Source organism: Lynx canadensis, chromosome E1 (assembly GCF_007474595.2).
Source record: "Lynx canadensis isolate LIC74 chromosome E1, mLynCan4.pri.v2, whole genome shotgun sequence".
Lineage (NCBI taxonomy): Eukaryota > Metazoa > Chordata > Mammalia > Carnivora > Felidae > Lynx > Lynx canadensis.
In genome coordinates, this window is record NC_044316.2 from 43,667,286 (window position 1) to 43,692,037 (window position 24,752).

The following is a 24,752-nucleotide window of genomic DNA, read 5'->3' on the forward strand; positions in this document are numbered from 1 at the left end:
CATTTTCTGTGCACTTAACTTTGGGTTTTTTGTTTCTTTGGTAAGTTTTTACTCTTTTTAGAAAGAAGAGCCTAAATTTATTAAAAAAGTAAACTGAACTTTCAATCAACACTTTGGAGTCATGGTTTGTGATTCAGTAAATGATAACAAAAAAACCCATGTCACTTTATGCCTCTTTTCTCTTTCTCAATTTTCCTTCTCTTCTTTTCTCAGTATATGTATGTATGTATTTTTTTCAGGCTACAGCTCCGTAATTGGGAAAACAGAGTGAGAACTAAAGGCAGAAACACATCAGACTAGATCAAGTAGCCTCGTTCTAAGCTTTTATAACTCACTATACTTTTCCTTTATGTATTCAGCATGCACTTTTTTTGTGATTATTTGATTAATGTCTATTGTTCCTCTGGAAGGGTGCTAGCTGGTGAGCTCTTCAAAGGTAGGAAATGTGATTGCTTTGCTTTTGCCCCTTTATCCCTAGTCCCTGACATGGAATAGGCAGGTACTCAGTACATATTTGTTGGATTATGCACAAACATTCATCTATCACCTGCTCAGATATATTGGTCTTAGGGGATGGTTTAGGCCTTACCTTTAAGATAACTCCCTGATGGAAAAATTGCCGTTCTATATACAGAATCTTTACAAGGGATAATGACATATTCCTAAATAGCCACACAATCATCCTGCATATCAGTATTTCATGAAAAAATAAAAATCACAAAAGAAAATAAATAGCTTTTGAAAATGGGAAAATAAACTATCAGAGACGAAAACTATCAATAAATTTTGGTTTATTAAAAGAAGGGGCAAAACTTAAGCAATAAAATGCTGAAAACCATTAAAATATGTATCTTACCTTATATTTTTCATTTGCAAATAAAACTGAGGCTCTGTGAAATTTGCATAGAGGGTTCTTGGGATCAATAACAATGGCTTTGTTTAGGGTATCCAAAGCCTTCTCAGATTTTTTCAGTGCATGCTGAACCTGTAAGAAGTAAAGATCACATTAATGTTTCCTTTTGATATTTATGGAGAAAGGTGAGAACCAAATACTGTCACTCAAAACCAACACAGAAATAGTAAAATCACTGGGGCATCTGGCTGGCTAAGTTGGTAGAGCATGTGGCTCTTGATCTCGGAGTTGTGAATTTGAGCCTCACATAGAGATTACTTTAACAGCAACAACAACAATAAAAAGATAATAAAACTACTAAAGATGTATGGTCTAACTGGATTTTCCACAGGGTTAGGTGGACTCAATAATTGAATACCTGACTATTAACAGAGTATCTCTAAAGTCTCTTCCAATTCTATCTAGTTCAACTGCTTCACTTTCAAGATGAGAATACTGAACCCCAGAATGTTAAATACTTTGCTCTGGGATCAGAACCTAGGTCCTCTGACACCCAATCCACCATTATCCATAATGATAATCCATACTGATAATTCTATCTGTAGAGCAGATATTCAGTTACTTTTAAGTCTAAAAGACAAGGAAAACCCTGGTTTTCCCTTCACAAGAAAATCTGTACTATTTAGCTAAATAATACTCACATTTCAATAGGTTTATTATGGTCCTCTAAATATTGGACTTTGCTTTTTTTGTTGTTGTTTATTTATTTTTGAGAGACAGAGCATAAGCAGGGGAGGGGCGGAGAGAGAGAGACAGAGAGAGAGAGAGAGAAAGAATGAGAATGAATGAATGCAAAGCAGGTTCCAGGCTCTGAGCTGTCAGCACAGAGCCTGAGGCGGGGCTCAAACTCACGAACGGTTAGTTCATGACCTGAGCTGAAGTCAGAAGCTTAATGTACTGAGCCAATCAGTTCTTCTCCCAAAATGAACAGTGAAATCTCAAACTAACATAATTTCCTCACATTGTACGTCCATTCCCACAAAAGCCAAGCTTGCTGAGAGAAAGAGAAGGGCAGAGGAGGGAAAGAGGAAGGAGCTGGGTAAGAGGCAAGAACAAAAACTTCTGGTACCATGCTTACAGAGAAACTAGTACGAGATTTCAGAAAGCAAACAGACTTTTTCTCCTATCAACGTACAACTTATTACCCATAAAAATGGTGATCCAAAAACGGACTCAGTGGAATAATTGGAAATATTATCTACCATCATGCATGGATTTGAACCATTTTTAATATCCTATCCTAGAAACATTGTACAAATCTTATGATTAAAAAAATTAAGTCTCTGTTCTGATTTTTGAGAGATATCTTTTGAGGCGCCTGGGTGGCTCAGTCGGTTAGGCATCAGACTTTGGGTCAGGTCATGATCTCACAGTTTATTAGTTTGAGCCCTGTGTCAGGCTCTGTGCTGACAGCTCAGATTCTGGAGCCTGCTTCAAATTCTGTGTCTCCGTCTCTCTCTTCTGCTCCTCCCCTGCTGGTGCTCTGTCTCTCTCTCCCGCTCTCAAAAATAAATAAACGTTTAAAAAAAAAAAAAAGGTATCTTTCTATGACAATATCTGTAACATTGACAGGTATGTGTTAGGGCTAGTATCATGGTCTATTATGAATTTTTTGACCTTTTTTTTTTTTTTTTTTAAAGAAAGATAGTAAAAGCCGGACTCCCTTAGGGCTTCGAACTGTGCGTACAGAAGACAAGTGCAGTGAACACAACTTTCAGTCCCGTAGCCAGGATGAGGCCACTCCTCTCCATTCCACCAGATACTGCACCTTTCCAACAAGTGTCACCCAGCGAGCCAACACTCGCTATTTTCCACCATGTGCTCTTCTACCTGCAGCACCAAACTAACTGGGTATGACTTTTTTTAGACAACTGATCAACTCCCGACCTGCTAAGTTATTTGCAATCTCTGTGCTGAGTTCATCAAATTGGTAATCTTTGCCTTCATCATTTTTCTATTTAGTCCACTGAGTCAGTTTTTGTGGTCAGTTGTTACCAGATCAAACAGGTCATGTAGACAGAGGGTACAAGTATTTTGGGGAATGCTGCCTGTTACCAAAATGTTGGAAAAAATTTATTTCAATATCTTTCAAATTTCAAAAAGTGCAGTGGATAGAATGCCTACTAAACGACTGTAAAATACTAAAATCTTCCATCAAGCAACGTGTAAAAAAAACCCAAAACATTCAGCCTATAAATTGCTCTGTGATTACACTTCACTGTCGTCTTAATGTAGTCCTTTTTCTTTTTCTTTTTGAGTGAGAGAGCACTTGCGATCAGGGGCAGGTGCAGAGAGAGAATCCCAAGCAGGCTCCCTGCTGTTGGCACAGAGCCCAACGTGGGGCTCGAACCCACTAACTGTGAGATCATGACCTGAGCCGAGATCAAGAGTGAGACACTTAACTGACTGAGCCACCCAGGTGTCGCCATCTTAATATGTTCTTTGTATGTGCATATACATACACATATGTGTATACATGTATTATGTGATCTATGCAATAGAAATTACGGGAAGGGGCAGCTTTGGAGTATATATCCTGTAATTCTTTTATGGGAACAGGTGGCAGTGTTTACATAGCAGCACTTCATCTTCAGGCTTGTACTGGGTGCTGTTGCTTGCTATCTATGAAATGTGTCAAACAAGTTTAAAGTTAAGTGTGTTCTGAAGAAAGGTGTGAACAATAGTGTTCATGGGCTTTTAGAATGCTTTTCACTTTCAGTCCTTGTAATCCAGCTGTTTAGCAGCTAGAAGCAATTCAAATAATATGAGCATTATCTCCTGCTAAAATTAACGTTTTCAAGTTTCCATGGCATATTATGATTGTAAACGTCTCAGTTTCAATAGTAAGTCTATGGGAGTCCCATGAACTTCCTGAAATGTCTGTAGTAACTGTGAGTTATGTTGAATAAGTGTGGCACGAACAAAGTGTTTTATCGCACAGAGTTAAATAGTATGTTGCCTGACAAGGCTATTGCTATTTTATTACAACCTTACCTCTTGTTTTTATAAAATGTACCAAGATTTAATTGATAACTTCATTTTACAAGTAAACAAAAGTTTCTTTAAAAAAATGGTGATCCACATCACCTTTTAAGAATTTTAATTAGTGGGGGGCCTGGTGGCTCTGTCGGTTAAGCGTCCAATTTCAGCTCAGGTCATGATCTCACAGTTCATGGGTTTGAGCCCCACACTGGGATCTATGCTGACAGCTCAGAGCCTGGAGCCTGATTCAGATTCTGTGTCTTCCTCTTTCTGCCCCTCCCCTGCTCATGTTCTTTCTCTCTCTTTCAAAAAAATATATAAATATTAAAAAAAATTTTTTAAAGTAATTTTAATTAGTTCTGGGGTGCGTGGGTGGCTCAGTTGGTTAAGCATCCGACTCCTCATTTCGGCTCAGGTCATAATCTCATGGTTTAGAGGGTTCAACTGCCCCACTGGGCTCTGCACACTGACTACACAAGGCCTGCTTGGGATTCTCTCTGTCCCTTCCCTACTCACGCTTTCTCCCTCTCAAAATAAATGAATAAACTTAAAAAAAAATATTAATTAGTTCTGACATACCTATGTCACTCAGAGGTTAAAACACAGGGAACCATTTGTCTTGAAATATTAATTACTGAATTTAGGAGCTATATTAATATGGAAAAGTACTTTCAAAATATGAAGTATCTCATGTGAGTCTTACAACAACCCTAAGAGGTAGGCAAGGTGGTATTACTTGTCATCCATAAAGTACAAGCTCAGAGAAATGGACTTGCCCAAGGAATGAGGGTACTCCAGTGATTTCTCTTTATGCCAAGGAAAAAGGTGATATTTTTGGCTCTAAAATAATCCATGATATTGTTCCAGGAATATGAAAAAAAATAACAAAGTCCTAATTCTCACCACAGCGATTAGGTCAATAACCAACACATTTCAAAAGGGAGATTAACTGAAAAATATTTAGAAAGCTACTTACTACTCCAATGTGGCAAAGTAAAACTGAACTTTGAGGGTTGATATCAAGTGCTTTCTGGAAATGCATTTCTGCAAGGCTGAATTTTTCTTGCTTGTAATAAATCATTCCTAAGCCATACCTGAAAGTATAAAATAAAATATAAATTTAGGGATATGAACTTTTGGCTGCTAATTTAATTCAACTTAATACAGGGTGTATGTGGAATCTGGCATTTTAATAAACTAAAGAAAAATACTGGTGGTGTCAGAGAAGGCAAAAACTATCAGTCATGATAAAAAAACCATCAAGACATTTTAGACAAGTCCCTTTTATAAGTAAAACAATAAATCAAATTCAATCAATCAATCAAATAGAACTTTAGCAATGAGGAAAAAAGAAACTACATCCTTAAACCCATCATTACAATCTAGATTTAACACCTCATTTTCACTAAGTGGCTAATGATGTCTGTGCCAATTAACTTTGTTAAATTCTTTCATTTAATCCTAGAAGGAAACAAAGAGGTACTGTAATCACTCATATTTTCAAATAAGGAAACCAAGTTTAGAGAAGTTAAATAACTTGCCCACATTCATACAGCTAATAAGGATTCTAATCAGAGCCTTCCTTTATGATTCTAAACTCTAAACTCCTAGTAATGCTACTTCCATATTCTTGGTGCAAACGCATGTGTATCATTATAATTACATATGCATAGATAGCGTCATGTTCTGCTTCCCCTCTCACTCACTGTATCAAAAATACACTCCTACAGACTTCAAATTATAAATTTGGAAGGCTATGTAACAATATATTAAGTTGATATACAGGTATTTCTTCTGAATTTTCAAAACCTCAAATGAACATAATGTGACTGATATACATTAAGGAGACCTTTCTTGGCCACTACTAGATAATGATAATGAGGAATAAGCACCAAATTAATGAAATAAGAAAAAAAGCACAATATGTTTTCTTACATTTGAGTGGCTTTGCTTACCATTATAATTGTGTTAGGGGTGAAGAAAAGGTATACAAAGCTCTGCACTGACAATGGTGATGGTAGAATAACAAAAGGACTATTTATTGTGGAGTTGGAATAATACATTTCCTTAGTGTTTCATTAGATACATAAAATTACCTAAATACCTCAACACTTAAATACTTCCTGTGAAAGCTCACCAATCTGAATACTTCTTTTTTTCTAACTGAAACAATTATTTTTATAGCAATTTTTGGTATGGTATAGTTTCTTAAGAACACAATTATTGCGGGGCGCCTTGGGTGGCTCAGTCGGTTAAGCGTCCGACTTTGGCTCAGGTCATGATCTCACAACTTGTGAGTTCAAGCCCCGCGTCGGGCTGTGTGCTGACAGCTCAGAGCCTGGAGCCTGCTTCCGATTCTGTGTCTCCCTCTCTCTCTGTCCCCCTTCCCTGCTCATGCTCTGTCTCTGTCTGTCTCAAAAATAAATAAAAACATTAAAAAAGAACACAATTATTGCAATATAGGGCAGACCCAAACATTTTAAAAACAACACGAGTCCTATTCAGAACTGAATTACTAAAATATTAGAGTGCTTTATGTGAAGACAAGGCAGTATCAGCAAGCCTGACTGCTTAATATGTCAGCAGAAGCTAGCACCTGTCAGGCCATCTTTCAGGTAATGTGCCTAACTTAGAAATGAGACGTACTCCATTAAAAAACATACATACACAAATAAAAAATGTTTTAGTAATATAGTGATTCATATTTAGTGACAGAATGAAAATTCAACTGCTATAATGATTACTTCAAAAGATACAAAAAAAGTCTGACATAAAAACTGTGGCAGAGTTATGATATCACAATTATACTTCTTATTTAAATTGTCAGTCAAGAAAAATATAATAAAATGTCAGCAGTAGATACAGCATTGAGGCAGAAATAAGAACTTTTTCAGTGCCTTCTTAGTTTGTTAACTATGTGAGCCAGCTAGTAACTTCCTAAATAGAGACATCACTTAATAAACTGGAACACTAAATTCTAAATAAACCTAATGAACTCAACTAGTATCTAATAAACTAGAACACAGCCAAAGAGCAACAACTAGTGGAGAGTTTTCAATGTTTACTTTCTATGATCCAACAGGTGATTACACCAGTCCTCTCCACTTTCCCAGTTTCTATCCTTTTTTTTTTTTTAACTTTAAACAAATTTTTATTACACAAAGGTTGTCACATAAATGGATATTTCTTTACTTTGTATACAATTATTCTTATTCTCCACAGAAAGACTGCTTCTTAACTTTTCATTTGGTGATAGCAAGCGCTAAAATCCTGATTTTAACAAATAGTAGTAAAAATGCTGCAGTGATTTAAGTCGAAAGCAGTACATTGGCACATGGCTCTTACATTGTTATTGGGAATGTACAAACGTCTTATTTAAAAATACAAAATAAATTATCTGTAGGTATGGACAATGATGGCAGTAAACCATTATGTTTGTCAACTGAAACCAGTAACTGATGATTATAGTGATTTTCTTAAACATCAGCCAGCCTTTTCTTCAGTCATTTCCTTCAACCGACTTCTCTGAAGCTCTTAAGCACTGCCTTCAGCTTCCTGTCACAGTTCATCAATCATGGTAAAGCGCTATTCTAGGAATTAGAACACGCCACCTCCCATACCACATCCCATTCCACCCATTCCAGGGTCTTTCTCTTCCTTAGCAATTTTGGGGACTCTGTTGTACTTAACAGAGAGGCCACTCCAGCAGCATCCAATAAAGCAGTTCTTAGTTGGATCAATGATTCCCTTTTCTACCATATTCACAACATCTCCAAGCATAGCATCATAACCAGCTTCTGAGGAACTCTGCATAATTTTCTCAACTATCAATGATTCTTCAACACCTGCATTCTCAGTAATGGTCATTGCAGGAATTTGGAGTGTTCTCTTAATGATTTCTATACCAACTTTTTGATCTTCATTAGCTGGAGTTATTGGATCCAAGGCTGGAACGCACCAAAGCAGGGCACAACCCCCTTCCAGAACAATGCCTTCTTCAACAGCAGCTCGTGAAGCACTGAGGGCATCTGTGACTCTTTCTTTTCATTCACTTCAACATCACTTGTGCCACCAACCTTCAGCACAGCTACTCCATCTGAGAATTTTGCCAGACGTTCATTCAGCTTTTCCTTTTCATATTCTCTAGTTGTGATATCTAACTGCTCATTGATTTCTTGGGTACGTTTTTTCAATTTGAGCCCTGTCACCTTTTCCTTTTAAGAGCATGGCATCATCTTTGGTCACAATGACCTCTTCAGCTTTTCCTAAGTCATGAGGCTGAACATCTTCAAGATTTAGAGTCACCCTTCTTCTCCGAACACTGCACCACCAGTAGCAATAGCCATATCTTTAAGCTGGTTCTTTCTTTTGTCACCAAAACCTGGAGCTTTGACGGCTACAACCTGAAGACCAACTTTTAGCCTATTCAAAACAAACGTACTCAGAGCTTCTCCACCAGCATCATCAGCAATTATGACCAAGGGCTTATGGTGAGCATTGGCAATTTCAAGAGCAGGTACAATGGACTGAACACTAGAAATTTTCTCTTCACTCAACAGAACATAGGTATCTTGGAATTCACATTTCTGCCCTTTTGATGTATTAATCAAGTATGGAGAAATATAACCTCGATCAAACTTCATGGCTTCGATAATTTCCAATTCATCATTTAGTGGTTTTCCATCCTTTACTGTGATGACACCCTTTCTTCCAACCTTTTGCACTGCATCAGAAATGATGTAGCCAGTTTGTCTCCATTTGTAGAAATGGTGGCAACCTGAGCAATTTCTTCAGGGGCTGTCACAGGTTTAGACTGCTTAAGTTCAGCAATTACAGCATCAACAACTAACATCACACCTCTCCTGATTTCCACTGGATTAGCACCTTTGCTAGCCTTCTCAAAGTCTTCCTCGGCAATAGAGCTTGCCAGGACAGCAGCAGTAGTGGTGCCACCTCCAGCCTCTTCGTTTGTGTTATTGGCAACGTCCTGAACAAGTTTAGTCCCGTATTTTTATATTTATCTTTTAAGTCAAGTGACTTTGCAGCAGTTACACCATCTGCTGTTACTGTGGGACTGCCCCAACTCTGTTCAATAATCACTATTCTTCCCTTTGGCCTCATGGTAACAGCTACAGCCATCGGCTAAAAGGTCTACACCTTAAAGCATTAAGGTTTGGGCATCTGCACCAAATTTTACATCTTTGGCATCGGCCTGAGTCAGATGAGGAGCCAGTGCCCTGGACGCTGGCCTGATTTGGCAAAGGACTGCAGGTAATCCAAGCATTTCTGAAGGGCAGCGGCAGCGCATGCGGGTGATGAGGCAGGCTGTTGGAGGCGAGTGAGGGACAGAGCGCACGGTGCACATGGCAAAGAGACCGTGTCCCCTCCCTCCCAATCAGTGTCTATCCTAATCACGATGTCAGTGTTCTAAGAAAAAGAAACAAATCAAGTAACAAAATCAATTACTTTCAAAAGGTTGGTAGGAGAAAAGGTTGAAACTGTAGAGTATAAGGATCTGGTATTCCGTCATCATTAGTTAATTTAAAAGTTTCTTAAATGTATACATTTCACATAAAAAATTTGGTTACTAGTTAGCAACCAGTATGTACTATTCTTAAGTATTGGTAACTAAGTTCATGACAATAGAGATTTCTAACAAGACAAATTACTGAGGATCAGTCCTATCAGCAGGACATTGTCTTTGCACTTCATCAGCACTTACCATGCATTGTAATGTCTCGGATTGACTCTGATAGCATTTCGAAAACAAGCTAATGCTTTGTCTAATTCTTCAGTTAACACAAACTCGTGCCCTAGTAGAGTATAGGCATAAGCATAATTTGGATCAACCTGGATAGCTCTCTGGAAGAATTTAATTGCAATATCATGTTCCCGTTGCAAACTGAAACAGTTCCCTGCAGCACACCAGGCCTTTAAAAAAATGGAAACAAAACACAAGCGTATAGTTAAAATTTTGTTTCAATTTTTCTAACAAAACCAAATTTATGACTAAAATCAATGTTTTTTAATAGATACGGTGGATCTTCATTGTTTAAGGATTTCATATTAGTGAATTTGTCTACTTGCTAAAATTTACAGTATTTGTTAAACCCAAATCAACATGGAGTATGTTAGTGGTCACTGTGGGCCCAACATATGAGTGGTCCAACAGGCACAGTCTCAGATGAGGTCAAAAAAGGCCACTCTAGGCCTCCCTGTTTCATCTCTCATAGAGAGATGACCAGAGGACAGCAAGTGGAGGGGCAGCTCAGTGCAAGAAACTCTGGCACTGGGGCCAGGTGGACAGTGAGAGACTCCCAACTCTAGCACCTTTGCAGGGAGGCCTCAGACAAATCACCTTAGTGAACACTTCTGAACCTCGTTTTCTCTTTTATAAAATAAAGAAAATAGAAATCTACCAGGATGAGTTGTTTTTACGATTTAAGAATATAATCTGGGGGTGCCCGGGTGGCTTAGGCAGTTAAGCGTCGACTCTTGGTTTCAGCTCAGATTATGATCTCATGTGAGATCAAGCCCCGAGTCCAACTCTGTGCTGACAGCCAGCTTGGGATTCTCTTTTTCTCTCCCTTTCTCTCTGCCCCTCCCTGACTTGTACTCTTTCTCTCAAAAATAAATAAACTTAAAAAAAAAATTATATGTATAACCTGTGTGAGGTGTGTGTGCCAGAAGCAATAGTTCAGTCTTTGCTAACTCAGTGTTCACAGAAACTACTGAACATAACTATCAAGAATAATGAGAACTGAAATTTTTTTTTTAATGTTTTATTTATTTTTGAGAGAGAGAGAGACAGAGCATGAGCAGGGAAAGGGCAGAGAGAGTGGGAGACACGGAATCTGAAGCAGGCTCCAGGCTCTGAGCTGTCAGTACAGAGCCCAACGCAGGGCTCGAACTCACAAACTATGAGATCGTGACCTGAGCCGAAGTCGGTTGCTTAACCCACTGAGCCACGCAGGCGCCCTGAATGATTTTAATTCTAAGCTTAAATATGTTACAAAAGTACCACTAACGATTCCTGACATGCAATGAAATAGTATTCTTACAGGACTGAAGCGTGTAAATGAATTGTGCCTGTGTCTTAAAATGACAATAAAAAGCACTATTTTAATTAGCACTTTTTCCAATCTGCATAATTTCTGCTTAATGAACTCCAATTTTGCTGACAACAGCAATGTTCATGTAGCCAAATCTTGATTATTCTTGGATGAAATACATGCTTGTGAATCTGCACCACACACTCTAGGACTTTCTCTTCTCTGAATCCCTCTTGGTCTATAGAGAAGGATGCAAAAGTAAGTATGGATGATGCTAAATGGGGTCTGAATTATTTGCTTCATCCCCACGTGTCAAAGGTGATCAAAAGGCAACTACATAAGCCAAGTGTTTCAGTTAACATACCTCTGGTGAATTTTTATCCATGTCTGTTAAGTCTTTTGAAAGAACTGAAAGAGCAACATCTTTCTGAAGATGCCAAAGTGTTGTAGAGTAGATCTCCATGCCTTCGACTCTGTAATTCTCAATCCTTCTAACCTCGGAGAATATTCTTTCAGCCTGAAATAAGAAAAAAACTAGTTAAGGGGAAAACAAGTTGATACCATTTACATATATACGGGGAGAATACTGGGTACTGTTCTCATAAGACCTAAATGTTGCCTTGTTTTACAGCGCTGATGTGAATTAGCCAAATTGAACAGCTTTGACAATAGGTCAAACTAGGTATATACAAATCATGGTAAAAAAGTAAGAACACAAATTGTGAAAGCAAATCTATGTTTCCACCAAACAGAGGAGAAATCTATACAAAATTACAATTTGCAAAGGATGAGTCAATTATTTAGTTCACAAAACACACATTTCTAAGTCTATTAATAATGGCTTCACAGAATAACTCTCTCAGGAAAGGTGAAACAATAATGACTTCTGTAACACAAAACTACTTTTGCAGTGACTTCTATTGAGAGGCTGAGTTGAAAACTTTAGGGGAAGGGGCACCTGGGTGGCTCAGTCGGTTAAGCATCCGACTATAGCTCAGGTCATGATCTTGCAGTTTGTGAGTTTGAGCCCCGGGTTGGGCTCTGTGCTGACAGCTCAGAGCCTGGAGCCCGCTTCGGATTCTGTATCTCCTTCTCTGCCCCTCCTCTGCTCGTGCCCTGTCTCTCTCTCTCAAAAATAAATAAACATTTAAAACAATTAAAATAACAACAACAACAACAACAAGAACACAAGCTGTCATGAAAGAAAGAAAGGAAGAAAGGAAGAAAGGAAGAAAGGAAGAAAGGAAGAAAGAAAGAAAGAAAGAAAGAAAGAAAGAAAGAAAGAAAGAAAGAAAAACTTTAGGGGAAAACCAGGTTCAGCTGGCCACCAGCACTAAGGCATGTTGAGTACTGAGCACAACCTCCAAAGTTGTACCTGATGGGAAATGTAGTCCCAACCTAGTAATTCCCTTTTCTTTTGCAGACCTCTCCTGACTTTAGGGTCCCTCCTCTGCTAATTTTTTCCTCCCTACACTCACAGCCCTTAGAATTGTTTCTCTCACCTTGAAGCTTTGGGTTATACCAAACGAATTAGTGGTTCCCTAGTTTATTGATTCAAAAGTTCAAAATTCTGAAAGTCAAGTTTGGTTTAGAATAAAAAATATTGGGGCACCTAGGTGGCTCAGTGGGCTGAGCACAGACTTTGGCTCAGGTCATGATCTCATGGTTTGTGAGTCTGAGCCCTGCATCACGCTCTGACAGCTCAGAGCCTGGATCCTGCTTCAGATTCTGCGTCTCCCTCTCTCTCTGCCCCTCCCCCGCGCGCGCGCACGCTCTCTCTCTCTCTCTCTCAAAAATAAATAAAAATGTTTTAAAAAATTTAAAACAAAGAATAAAAAAGATTAGGAATGTTCTTAATGAAATGAAGATGGCAGAAAATAAGAAAATTGGATTTATAAAACTAGGAACTCCAAGAAATGGCCATATACTATGTATAATTAGCTTAATGATTTGTAACTTCCCTGAAATACCTTAAAAGTTATACAGGTAAGTTTTTCAAATCGGCATTGGTTCTAAGAAGATGTACTTAACCACAAGTCAAATATGGGTTCTGCAAATCTTTTGGTTTAACATTTTTCAGGATCTATTGCTTCCTCTGAAAAGTGTGGCATAGACCAAAAACAAAACCAACCGACCAACCAAACAAAAAAACCAAACTCATGAAATTAAGTTGAAACAAAGGCTTCTGTTAAGTATCTGTGTCACTGCTCTATAGTTAGAGGGAAACAATAAAAATTATGTATTTTAAAGTACCTGTGAAACAATAAATCAAAATAATTTTGAAAAGGGCTTGCCAAACACAGTTCTTATGTACCAGTAAAGGGCCATTACCCGAACATGGAACTCCTAGCAATGAATAAGGCTATGTGTCTACAACAACACTTTTCGCTTTACCACGCAAAAATACTCGAGGTGGTACCTTCTGCATTTATCCTCTACCTGGAAGAACAAACACTTCACCCTCAGGTCTTTGCATGGTTCATGACGGGAGGAGTGACCTTTCTCTAAGCACACTTTTTAGAAAATACCACCATACGTTATTGCCCTGCGATCTTACCATGCCTCATTTTTTACTTCCTCTGACCTAGTGCTACCATCCTTATAGATTTATTGGCTTACAACCTGTCTCTCTTACTAGAATGCATGCTCTATAAAGGCAAGCAATTATTTGTCTAGCTATATTAGAGTCTAGAAGAGGCTAAGACATAACACGCACTGAATAAATAGAATTGAAAGAGAGCAAAAGTAACTTTATTATAAACTTTAAATAATTTGTATTAGAGAAATTTTAATTAATATATAGGTTTCTTAAAGTTGTTTTTTTATTTTTTTAAGTTTAGGGGTGAGGAGAGAAAATGCTCAGAAGATGAACTAGGGGGAAAATTTAAATTGGAAATTAGAATTTTCTTTGGCTTGATATTAATACTCTCCTTTTCTGGTATAAACAGATTAACTTAAGCAATGAATATAATTAAAAGGGTAAAAGTCTTGTGAAGGACATTGTGTCCTCGATTATATAAAATTTTCTTCATTGCACTTTTCAAGTTTATTAAATATATTAAATGCCAAAAATTCATCCTAGGAGGAACTCTGCATATAGTAGAAAAAAGTTTGATTATAAACATCTGTTACATGGTAATACAGATTTTCAGATCCAACTGAGTATGTACAAATATCCACATAAGAATATATGGATGACTTGGACTCTCTACAAATCTATTTCTTGTTTTGTTTATTTTATTTTTGAGAGAGAGAGAGAAAGAGAGAGAGAGAGAGAGAGAGAGAGAGAGAGAGAGAGAGAGAGAGAGAGAGAGAGAGAGAGAGAGAGAGAGAGAGAGAGAGAGAGAGAGAGAGAGAGAGAATGAATGAGCAGGGGAGGGGCAGAGAGATGGAGACAGAACCCAAACCAGGCTCCAGGCTCTGAGCACAGAGCTCATTGTAGGGCTTGAACTCAAGAGCAGTGAGATCATGACCCGAGCTGAAGTCAGACATTTAACCAACTGAGCCACCCAGGCTCCCCTCTACAAATCTATTTCAAGCAATCCCCCCAAATTTAAATTACTCCTTAAACACAAGAAAAAGTTTGACTATTTATAAATTACAAATGCTCAGAAAATAAAGACATTACATAATAAATATTGACCTTTTAGGTCTAGCTGTCTCAAACATAGGCATCTTAATGAAATTTAAATTATCTCTTACCTGCATGTACTCTGAAAGTTCAAAATAGGCCCTTCCAATTTGGCACAGTACCCAACCAGTATTGTAGTGGTGAGAAGGTAGGTGGCTCAAGATATATATAGCTTCTCTGCAGTTGTACGAGCACAGAGCTAAATAACCTTTCCCCATTTCACGAAGAAGGCTCATCAAACCTTCTAGGAGAAAACAATATAGTAAACAAAGGAGAAAAACACAGTAAAATAGTTTGGTTTTCTAGAAAGGCTAAATACAAAATAATTTATTAAAAATCCCAACCTCTATCTGGAAAAAAATGGAAGGTACTTTAATGAACATAAAAAAAAATTACTTAAAATAAGTGAGTAAAATAAAATACAAAGCAAACATTAAGCATTGACACAGACCTGCTGCTGCTTTCTGCAGATTAAATGCCTGGATCTGAGGTGTGATTGTGGAGATTTTCCCTTCCGAAATGATGGAAGAGTCCAATTTTGTAATTTCCAGGCTATCATTTAAGTTAGGTTGAGTTATTCCTCCTTTGTTAGTTTTACTTTTAGTTTTTCTGTTTGGGATTTTAGGTGGAAACTTCATTTTTAACTTTTTGCTATTCTCCTGTAAAAAAGAGGAAAATTCCACACTTATTAAACTCATGTATTTTAGATTTCCCAATCCTTTCTCAAGTAGTAGACACAAAATAAATGTTCAGCCTTGAATGGTCTATATTTTTCTCAGAAAATATTTATAAATCAAAAATTTTCAAAGTCATTTAACTTTAAATGCAGCAATTCTGAAAATAAATTGTATTAATATATTAGTATGTAAGGTAAATCTGCATTAAGTGTTGCTCTTTTCTGAAAGTGTATCAGTTTCATTTATTACCTAAAAATTAGAAAATAAATGAATGCAATACTACCTAATTGTCTCAGAGTATTATAGCTAATAAGTTATAAAATTGTTGATTTGTTCATGTCAGAGTTAAAAATTGTCCATATTTGTCGATGGACCAAGAAAACTTACCAAGGGCGTAATGAGGCCCTCCAATTGTGCAAAAAAAAACAAAGGACATGTGTTATAGTATCTGACATAACCATAGCACACCATCAAATCCAGAAGACTGGAATTGGTTTAATACTATCAACTAAACTATGTTCTTACTTGGATTTTATCAGTTTTTACATGATGAAATCATGTACTTCTTTTTTCTTTCTTTTTGGTGTGATAAGTCTATGAAATTTTGTCATATGTATGATTTGTGTAATCAACCACGACAGTAAGGATACAGGACTGTCCAACCATTACACAAAGAAATCCTTTGGGTTATACCCCACAGTCACATTGTCCCTCAAGTCCTAACTCCTAAAAACCACTGATCTGCTTCCCATCACAATAATTTTGTCTTTAGAACAATGTTTTAGAATATTTATTGAAGGACCAAGAAAATTTACAAATGTTATAGACAGCTTTCCCAATCAAAAAAATATTAAAAAATTTTAAATAGTCTCTGAATTTATTCATTAGAGATGGGAGTCATCAATGAACTGAAATTTAAGAGAGGGACGTGTTAAGGAAATGTGACATACAGAAATCTTTAAATTACCTTGGTTGTAGAGCTGTCACTAGTAAAGAGTCGCGAACTTCTTCGAGGCAATGCGTTTGGGGGAGATGTGATAGTGGGGCTCAATACCTGAGGTGTTGTACTAAAAAAAAATGAGGAAAAGTAGACATTAAAAAAAAAACCCAGCTATGACCATTAACTATGGATTCGATTCAGATGCATTACAAAATATTCATTCATGTTTGCACTCTAGTTTGGTGAGTTTGGTCAGTCTGTCATCCCTCTATGAAACTCAGGATTTAAAACCTGTGTTACCATAAAATGATGATGATTATAGGACCAGTCTTCACTCTTATCTGAAACTGCTAATTTGAACTTAAAACAATCCACATAAAAATTCTGGGTCAATAAATGATAAACACATCTATAAACTAATTCTTTCTAGCCTTCATTTGCAACTATACCAAGCTAGAGAAAAAAGATAGTTGGACAGGGACGGTCTAAATGTGGGATATCTGCCAATAAATAAATACCATTGTAACAACTGATACTTGAGAAATAATTTCCCTATAAATTCAAACAACCATATCAAGGTTTATTTTGTTTAGAACAAAGGAATCTAACAACTGCTTGGGCACTTTTTTTTTTTTTTTTTTTTTTTTTACTTTAAAGGCAAACCCTAAGATACAAGGATTCTATTCTTCAAAAGTAAGCAAACTTAGGGGCGCCTGGGTGGTTCAGCTGTTGAGCATCCAACTCCCGATTTCGGCTCAGGTCGTGATCTCACAGTTGTGGGATCAAGCCCTGAGCTGGGTTCCACGCTGGCTGGGCTCACGCTGGTGTGGAGCCTGCTTAAGATCCTCGCCTCCTCTCTCTCTCCCTCTGTCCCTCCCCCACATGTGTGTTCACGCTCTCAAAAAAAAACGTGAGCAAACTTAAAACCTGGAGTTATCTGAGAGTGGGTAAGTCTACAGGCTTAATGGTTTACAATTTATGGGAAATACCACTAAGTTACCTGGATTTGAGTCAAAGAGGCTTTGGAGAATAAAAGAGATACTGACCAGTGAGTAAAGAAAGCCCATGTGGTCCTTAACCCTTTCAAAAGACAGAATCTCAACGTAGGGATTTCAGCAAAGGATGTCATTTAGATTGATGAATTAATTTTATTTTATGATAATTTCTTTTAATTAAGATTATTTTTTTAGAGCAGTTTAAAGTGATAGCAGGGGCTCCTGGGTAGCTCAGCTGGTTAAGCATTGGACTCTTGACTTGGCTCAGGTCACGATCTCACGGTTTGTGAGTTTGAGCCCTGTATCAGGCTTGTGCTGTCAGTGTGGAGCCTGCTTGGAATTCTGTCTCTCCCTCTTTTTGACTCTTCCCTGCTCACACACTCTCTCTCTCAAAATAAATAAATAAACTAATAACAACAACAAAAAAGGTTCACAGCAAAAGTGAGGGGAAGGTACAGAGAGAGCTGCCATATGCTCCCAAGTCCCCACACATGCATAGTCTCCCCCACTGTCAACATCCCCCACCAGACTGCTACATTTGTTACAGGTGATGAGCCTACACTGACATTCTATAAAGTCCATAGTTTATCACAGAGTTCACTCCTGGTTTTGTTCATTCTATAGGTATGCACAAAGGTATAATGACATGTATCTATCCATCATGGTATCTATCATACAGAATATTTTCATTGCCCTAACCTCTGGGGTCTGCCTCTTCATCCCTCCCCCTCCAACTCCTGGCAACTACTGATCTTTTTATTGTCTCCATAGTTCTGTCTTTTCCAGAAACCAATCCATTTTTAAAAGTACAATATTCTTTATTTGAACAACTGTGTGTCATTTACATTACAAATGTGAATTATACGTTGTCAATACTATTACCTAACTATAGAAGAGTTTGTCTGAGAAGTGGGAGGGAATAGTTTGATCCATGGAGCAGTTTATAGGGAGGACAATGCTGAGAAAAATGCTGAGACTTCTTAAATGCCACAAAAAGTTGTATAACATAACTCTTGTGGGGGTACAAGTAAAAATAATATTAAGAGGATTCTGGGGCTAGGAGTCTGAAGAAGACAAACTCTTCCTCTATTACAATTTTCATTAGGGTTCTGTTAGCTCCAAAGGGCAATGTGACAAAAGAAAACAATGTTCAAAGTCTGACAAGCATCAGAAAAATGAAGCAGGATACTGTGTGAGTTTTGAAACATTGGTCACAGCATGTGAAATATACATATCTCTTTATAACTTGCATCTGTTTAACTAGGAGCTTGAGAAGGAAAAGAATGTGCTCTAGAATCAAGACTGTTGAGGTTTGAGATCAAGTTCTATCACTTATTACCTATGTCATTATGTACCACTTATATTAAAACACTTTTTAAAAAAGCTTTTGTAAATAGTATCATTTTATGGCTCTGTAATAAAATCGGAAATATCCTACTAGTTATAAAAAGATGCCTTGGAAAGATTATAAAAATGATTTTTATAGGTTAATATAGAGAAAATGATATGTAAAATTTTGGGGCAATTTAGCTAAGAGAACTAGGCTATTCTAATCATTTCTAAAAAAACAACTTTCTAAAAAAAGAACAGACTTCCACCGCCAATTGTAATGAAACCCTATGGACCAGATTTATTCTCCCATCTTAAACAACTATAACACCGAACAAAAGATATGAAACAATGTTTTTCAGACATTGGACAGCAAGCACATATGCCTGAGGAAGAGTCCTGAGGACACGGTGCTAGGAAAGGGAACACAAATAGAACTCAGGGTCTCCCTGTGCAGAGAAGAAAATGCTGAGACTTCTGGGTAGTGAAGGCAACTAGAATATGCAGGGCAGAGTACTAGAAAGGGGAGAGCTACAAAGAGGGAGAGCTTCAAAGATCTGCAGGAAGTTTTCCTAGAATCCTCAGCTGAAAACTGAGTAGTGCAACTGTGTGTTATAATAAGGTACGTTATAATAAAGAATTCATTTGGTCTTTGTCTTGGATTCGTGAGAAGAAGCTTCTAAATTCTTTAAATTTCCCAAGTGATAGGAGTGTCTGTTATTTATGGCAGGTCCCTGAATTTATGCTAATGAAATGACTCATGATGGGGCCCTAGACAGTTTTGGGATACTGGGCTGCCCATGCTGAAAAGACCAACCACTGGTTAGAGGGTTAAAGCTTTGAGCTAAGTGTTAACAGCCTGGTCTCTAGGAAGGGGAGGGTGGCTAGGGATTAAGTTAAATCACATGGCCAATGATACAATCTATCATGCCCATGTGATGAACCCCAATAAAAACTCTATCAAAGCTCAGTGTAACTTCCAGGTTGGCAAACACACTGATGTGCTGGTGAGGGGACATATCTTGATTCCACAGGGAAAGGACATAGAAGCACTGTGTTCAGGACCCTCCCAGACCTCAGTCTTACTTGTCTGGTCCTGACTGGTACCCTTTATGATCAAGCTGTAAGTAGAGAACTTTCCTAAATTCTGTGAATTGTTCTAGCAAATTACTAAGCCTGAGAGAGTAACGAGAACCCTCAAATTTGTAGCTAGTTGGTCAGAAGTGAAGGTGACCCAGGAAGCCCCTGAATTTGCAGCAGGCAAGTCAATGAGGTTTGATAAGTCTTGTTGGGACTATGATCTTATTAGCCTGCAGAGTCTATACTAAGTCTGGGTGATTAGTACCAGAACTTACTGCAGTATTACAGTGAGGAAAACTATCTGAATCTAGAGAAAGAACTACTGGAAAGGAGCTGGCAGAACCATTCTTGGAGCTCACCCTGGGCTTGGAGTAGCCCATATTTTCAATAGCTAGAATTAAGAAACCTCACACTCAACAGGTCATTGAGTAGATACTCAAAGGATACTGCCTCAATAGCGAAGCATAATTAGTCCAGACTCAAGGCCACTCTTGTCGTACCTAACAAAACTTAAAAATCAAGACCTAAAGGAACAAACTGTTAACAAGTAACTACATCACAGAACAAAACAGAAGTACTCAAAAGAAAATAAAATAGTCTAGCACTCAACAATGTAAAATTTCCAATAAAAAAAAAAAAAAAACTAGGCATACAAAGATGCAGGAAAATATAACTTATATTGAACAGAGAAAAAAAAATCAATAAAAAACAGACCCAGAAATAACATAGTAAAATAGTAGACAAAAATCATTAAAAAAGCTATTATAGATATATTCCATATGCTCAAAAAGGTAGAAGAAAGAATAGGCATGTTAAAGGAGGGAAGCAAATCAAACTTCTGGAGATGAAAATAGGACATCTGAGATTAAAAATATCTATACATACTGGATGGGATTAACAGCAGACCAGACGCTGCAGAAGAAAACATCGGTAAGTTGAAGACACAGCAATAACCACTATCCAAAATGAAACAGAGGAAAAAGACTAGAAATGAAAATGAACACAAAACTGAGCTGTGGGGACAACTTAACAGTCTAATACACATACATTTGGTGTCCTAGAAGGAGAGAGGGGGACATGACCAGAAAAAATATTAGAAGAAATAATGGCCAAAAATTAGCTAAATTTGATAAAAACTATGAACTCATAGATCCAAGGAGCTCTCGATCTCTGGCCAAGAAAGAAAACTACGCTAGAGCACATCACAACCAAATGACTTAAAATCAGTGATAAAAAGAAAATCATAAAACAGAAAAAAAGAGATAGATTACATATAGAGGAACAAAAATGAGAATGAGAGCAGACTTGTCAGAAACAACACAAGCTAGAAGTCAGCAGAACATCTTTAAAGAAAAAACTGCAAACGAGAATTCTATATCCAGTGAAAATTTATTTCAAAAACAAAAACAAAGGTAAAGTAAAAATTTTTTTCTAGACATACAAAAGCTGAAAAATTCATTACTGGCAGACTTGGACTATAAGAAATTTTAGTCTTTCAAGATGAAGGAAAAGAATACCAAATTGAAGTTTGGACCTACAGAAAGAGGACCAGAAATAGTAAATATGTGGGTAAATATAAAATAGATTTCTTTTTCTTATTTAAAAAAATTTCTATAGAAGATAAGTATTTAAGGGAGAAACCACAACAATGCACTGTGGAGTTTATACACATGTAGAAGCAAAATATATGCCAACAATAGTATAAAGATGTGGAGAAGAGCATGAAAACATACTGTTATAAGGTATATGATGTATATGAAGTGGTACAACATTACTTGAAAATAGACTTTAAGTTAAAGTGTATACTCTAAACACTAAAACAGCCTCTAAAAAGACAAAATAAAGAGTAATTGTTAATAAGACAATGTTATGGGTTGAACTGTTTTCCCAAAGAATATGTTGAAGCCCTAACCCCCCAGTACCTGTGATTGTGACTTATTTGGATGTAGGGTCCTTGTAGATGTATTCAAGTTAAGATGAGGCCATTAGGGTGAGCTCTAATTCAGTATGACTGATGCCCTTATAAGAAGAGGGAAATTTGGATACAAAGGCACACAGGAAAGATGGCCATGTAAAGACAGAGGCAGATACTGGGTTATGCCCCACAAACTAAGGAATGCCTGAGGCTACCAGAAGCTGGACAATATAAGAAAGGATCTTCCCTTGAAGGCTTCGGAGGAAGTATGGCCCTGTGAGCACCGTGATTTTGGATTATAGCTTCCATGACCGTGAGTGAATGCATTTCTGTAGTCTTAAGTGACCTAGTTTGCAATACTTTGTTATGGCAGCTGTAGGAAACTAATACAATAAATGAGACAAAATGGAATCAATAATACAAAAAAAAAAAACCCATAATTCATACAAAATCATTAATAGTTGCTTATTAAAGTTAGTGTATTTGTTTAGCTTGAAGTGAAATGTATTATTCAGTAAATTATGTTTCCATATTCTTTAGGATTAGCATTTACTCAGCCTCTATCATGTTGTTCTGCAGGAGGCCTCAGGCTCCTTCTCATAATCGAGCCCAGGCAATCACTGTCATCTGTCTGTAAGTTGGCTCTCATGATAAGATTACCATCCTGGCATTTCAGAAATATTGAGGCCTTTTATATAGTCAAGGTATATGCACGTAAGTGTCTGTTTTAAGTCTTATAGTACACATTCACTATTTTAGAAGACAGAGCCGTATTCTTTTAAAACACTAGCTATGATTTATTTTTGAGTGCTTGAACAGGAAAAGAAATCCTATTTAACACCATTTCTGTGTGGAAATGGATTCATTATTTAAAGGTTTACCAAAAGATGATCTGTATACAGAAGTGCATAATAGGGGAAGAGGAGAATGAAATCTATTGTACTTGACCAACGAAGGTCACATAATAAGAAGAAAAGTATTTTGGAGGAGTGTTCAGAATATCAACTAGGGGCACCTTGGTGGCTCAGTCGGTTGAGCATTGGACTTCTGCTGGGGTCTTGATCTTGCGGTTCATGAGTTCGAGCCTCACAATGGGCTCATTGCTGACTGCGCAGAGCCTGCCTCAGATCCTCTGTCCCCACTTCTCTTTCTGCCTCTCCCCTGCACTCTTTCACTCTATAAAAAAATAAGCCTTTAAAAAAATACTCAATTAAAAATTATACTAGTCTTTTCAGTAAGTTTGAAACTTTTTTCTTCCTTCCTTCCTTCCTCTTTTTAAAGATCTTATTTTTTTTTAAAAACAATTTTTTTTTTTTTCAACGTTTATTTATTTTTGGGACAGAGAGAGACAGAGCATGAACGGGGAAGGGGCAGAGAGAGAGGGAGACACAGAATCGGAAGCAGGCTCCAGGCTCCGAGCCATCAGCCCAGAGCCCGACGCGGGGCTCGAACTCACGGACCGCGAGATCGTGACCTGGCTGAAGTCGGACGCTTAACCGACTGCGCCACCCAGGCGCCCCTAAAGATCTTATTTTTAAATTAAGCTTTACACCCAATGTGGGGCTTGAACTTACAACCCCAAGATCAAGAGTCTAATGCTCTACCGACTGAGCCAGCCAGGTGCCCCTAGAAATTTCTAGTATGACATATTCAAACCTTGTAAGAGTCATTCTAGAATCTCAGGGAGGGTCAAAACCTGCCTAAAGGGAATACAGTCATGTTTTATAGCAAGAAAAGCCAAATAATATCAAATAATGACACCACAATAAATACCTTGTTTGTGGGCCAGAACTTTGTGTTTGTGCAACAAGAATTGGAGTTACCTCTCGACTATTTCCGCTCTGTGAGAAGACAGACTTTGTTCCAGTTTGGCCGATTCTGGCAACAGACTGTAAAACACAAAAAGTCTAAGGTTTGTGAATTATAAATTGCACTGAAAATGATAAAAGACACCACGATGCTCCCATCTACATTTTCCCAGTGCAAGATTTCATAATACATACTGTCATCTGAAAACACAAATTAATGTCACAAATTAATGTCAATTAATATAGTAGGATTAACATCAAACTATTTCCTCACCTTAACATCAATATTTTTCTTTATTCTATCTTTTCATTTTTCACTTTAGTTTTTAAAGAAAGGCTCAAACTTCCTGAAAAAATTCCTAAAAAGCCAATTATTACATGTTCTCTAGGTGGAGCTAAGTGTTAACAAGAATTTTAAGACAGCTACTACTCTTGAGATTTATGAACATAAAAAATAACAATACAGGGAAGATTTTATAATCCTTCTTTGACACTTAGTAAAAACATTCCACAGTAGTCCAAAGGAATAAATTAAAAAAAAAATCATCTCATTATTTCCCACATTCTAAGTATATTGCTCTTAGAATTAACATTTCTTCCTGGTGTGTTCAATTTTTCATTAATTGGTCTCTATTCCCATGGAGGAGGAAAAAAACTTGCTTGCCTCTTCTGTCTCTAATTTATCACCTTTCTTCTATTAATTTTCAACACTTGGCTTCTTTATAAAATGCTCTGTGACTGTTGCATCAGTGGATATTTTTAATTTTTTTTTACTACCAGATAATTTTCTTCCAAATTTACTATTACTTTGATAGGCATTGGACATAATTCTCAAAGTGTACATTATAATTAATAACTAATAACTTTCTCACCAGATAGGAAAGCCTTATTTTTGGCCTTTCCTGTATTCAACATCACTGATCATGCCCTCCTTTTGAGACTGTATAACTTCCAAAATAGTATGGTGTCTTGATTATTTGTCCTGTCACTTCATTTGCTGCCCTCTTCTTTCCACCGTTTTTAATTAAGTATGCTGTGTTCCTTCTCTACTCTCTTTTCCTAGGAGAGCCTGGCTATTTTAATAGCTTTAACTACTATTTCCATCACCAGGCCATATTCTTTCCTCTATGACTAACTATCCAGTAAATATTTTCATCTCCTCTACCCCCGCCTCAAAATAAAACTTAACAATCCTTCCTCCTCTTCCTTCCCCAAGTTGGGAACTCTACATTCACCCAAGGGACAAAACTTAGTCAACTCCGGACCTTCCTTAGTACTATGTACTGCATACAATATTCAGTTTGATATTTTTAGTTGATACTACGTGCAGACCTACAAGTACAGCTTTCCTAGGAATGTCTTGTAAGAGCAAGGGCAGAAGAGGGTAAGACAGCAGGTGGCTTTATCGTTTGGGCAATGAAATCACCTAC

General features: G+C 37.3%; 1 protein-coding gene and 1 pseudogene across 1 annotated transcript in view; both read right to left on the reverse strand.

Moving 5' to 3' along the window:
- Positions 1–24,752, reverse strand: part of LOC115501807 (cell division cycle protein 27 homolog) — a 54,283-nt gene that overhangs the window by 9,554 nt on the left and 19,977 nt on the right. The window contains 8 exon segments of the mRNA XM_030297010.1: positions 857–985; positions 4,872–4,989; positions 9,618–9,826; positions 11,312–11,464; positions 14,650–14,822; positions 15,030–15,237; positions 16,223–16,322; positions 23,288–23,403. Coding sequence (XP_030152870.1) covers positions 857–985; positions 4,872–4,989; positions 9,618–9,826; positions 11,312–11,464; positions 14,650–14,822; positions 15,030–15,237; positions 16,223–16,322; positions 23,288–23,403 — 1,206 coding nt within the window.
- Positions 7,018–9,602, reverse strand: LOC115501808 (annotated as a pseudogene).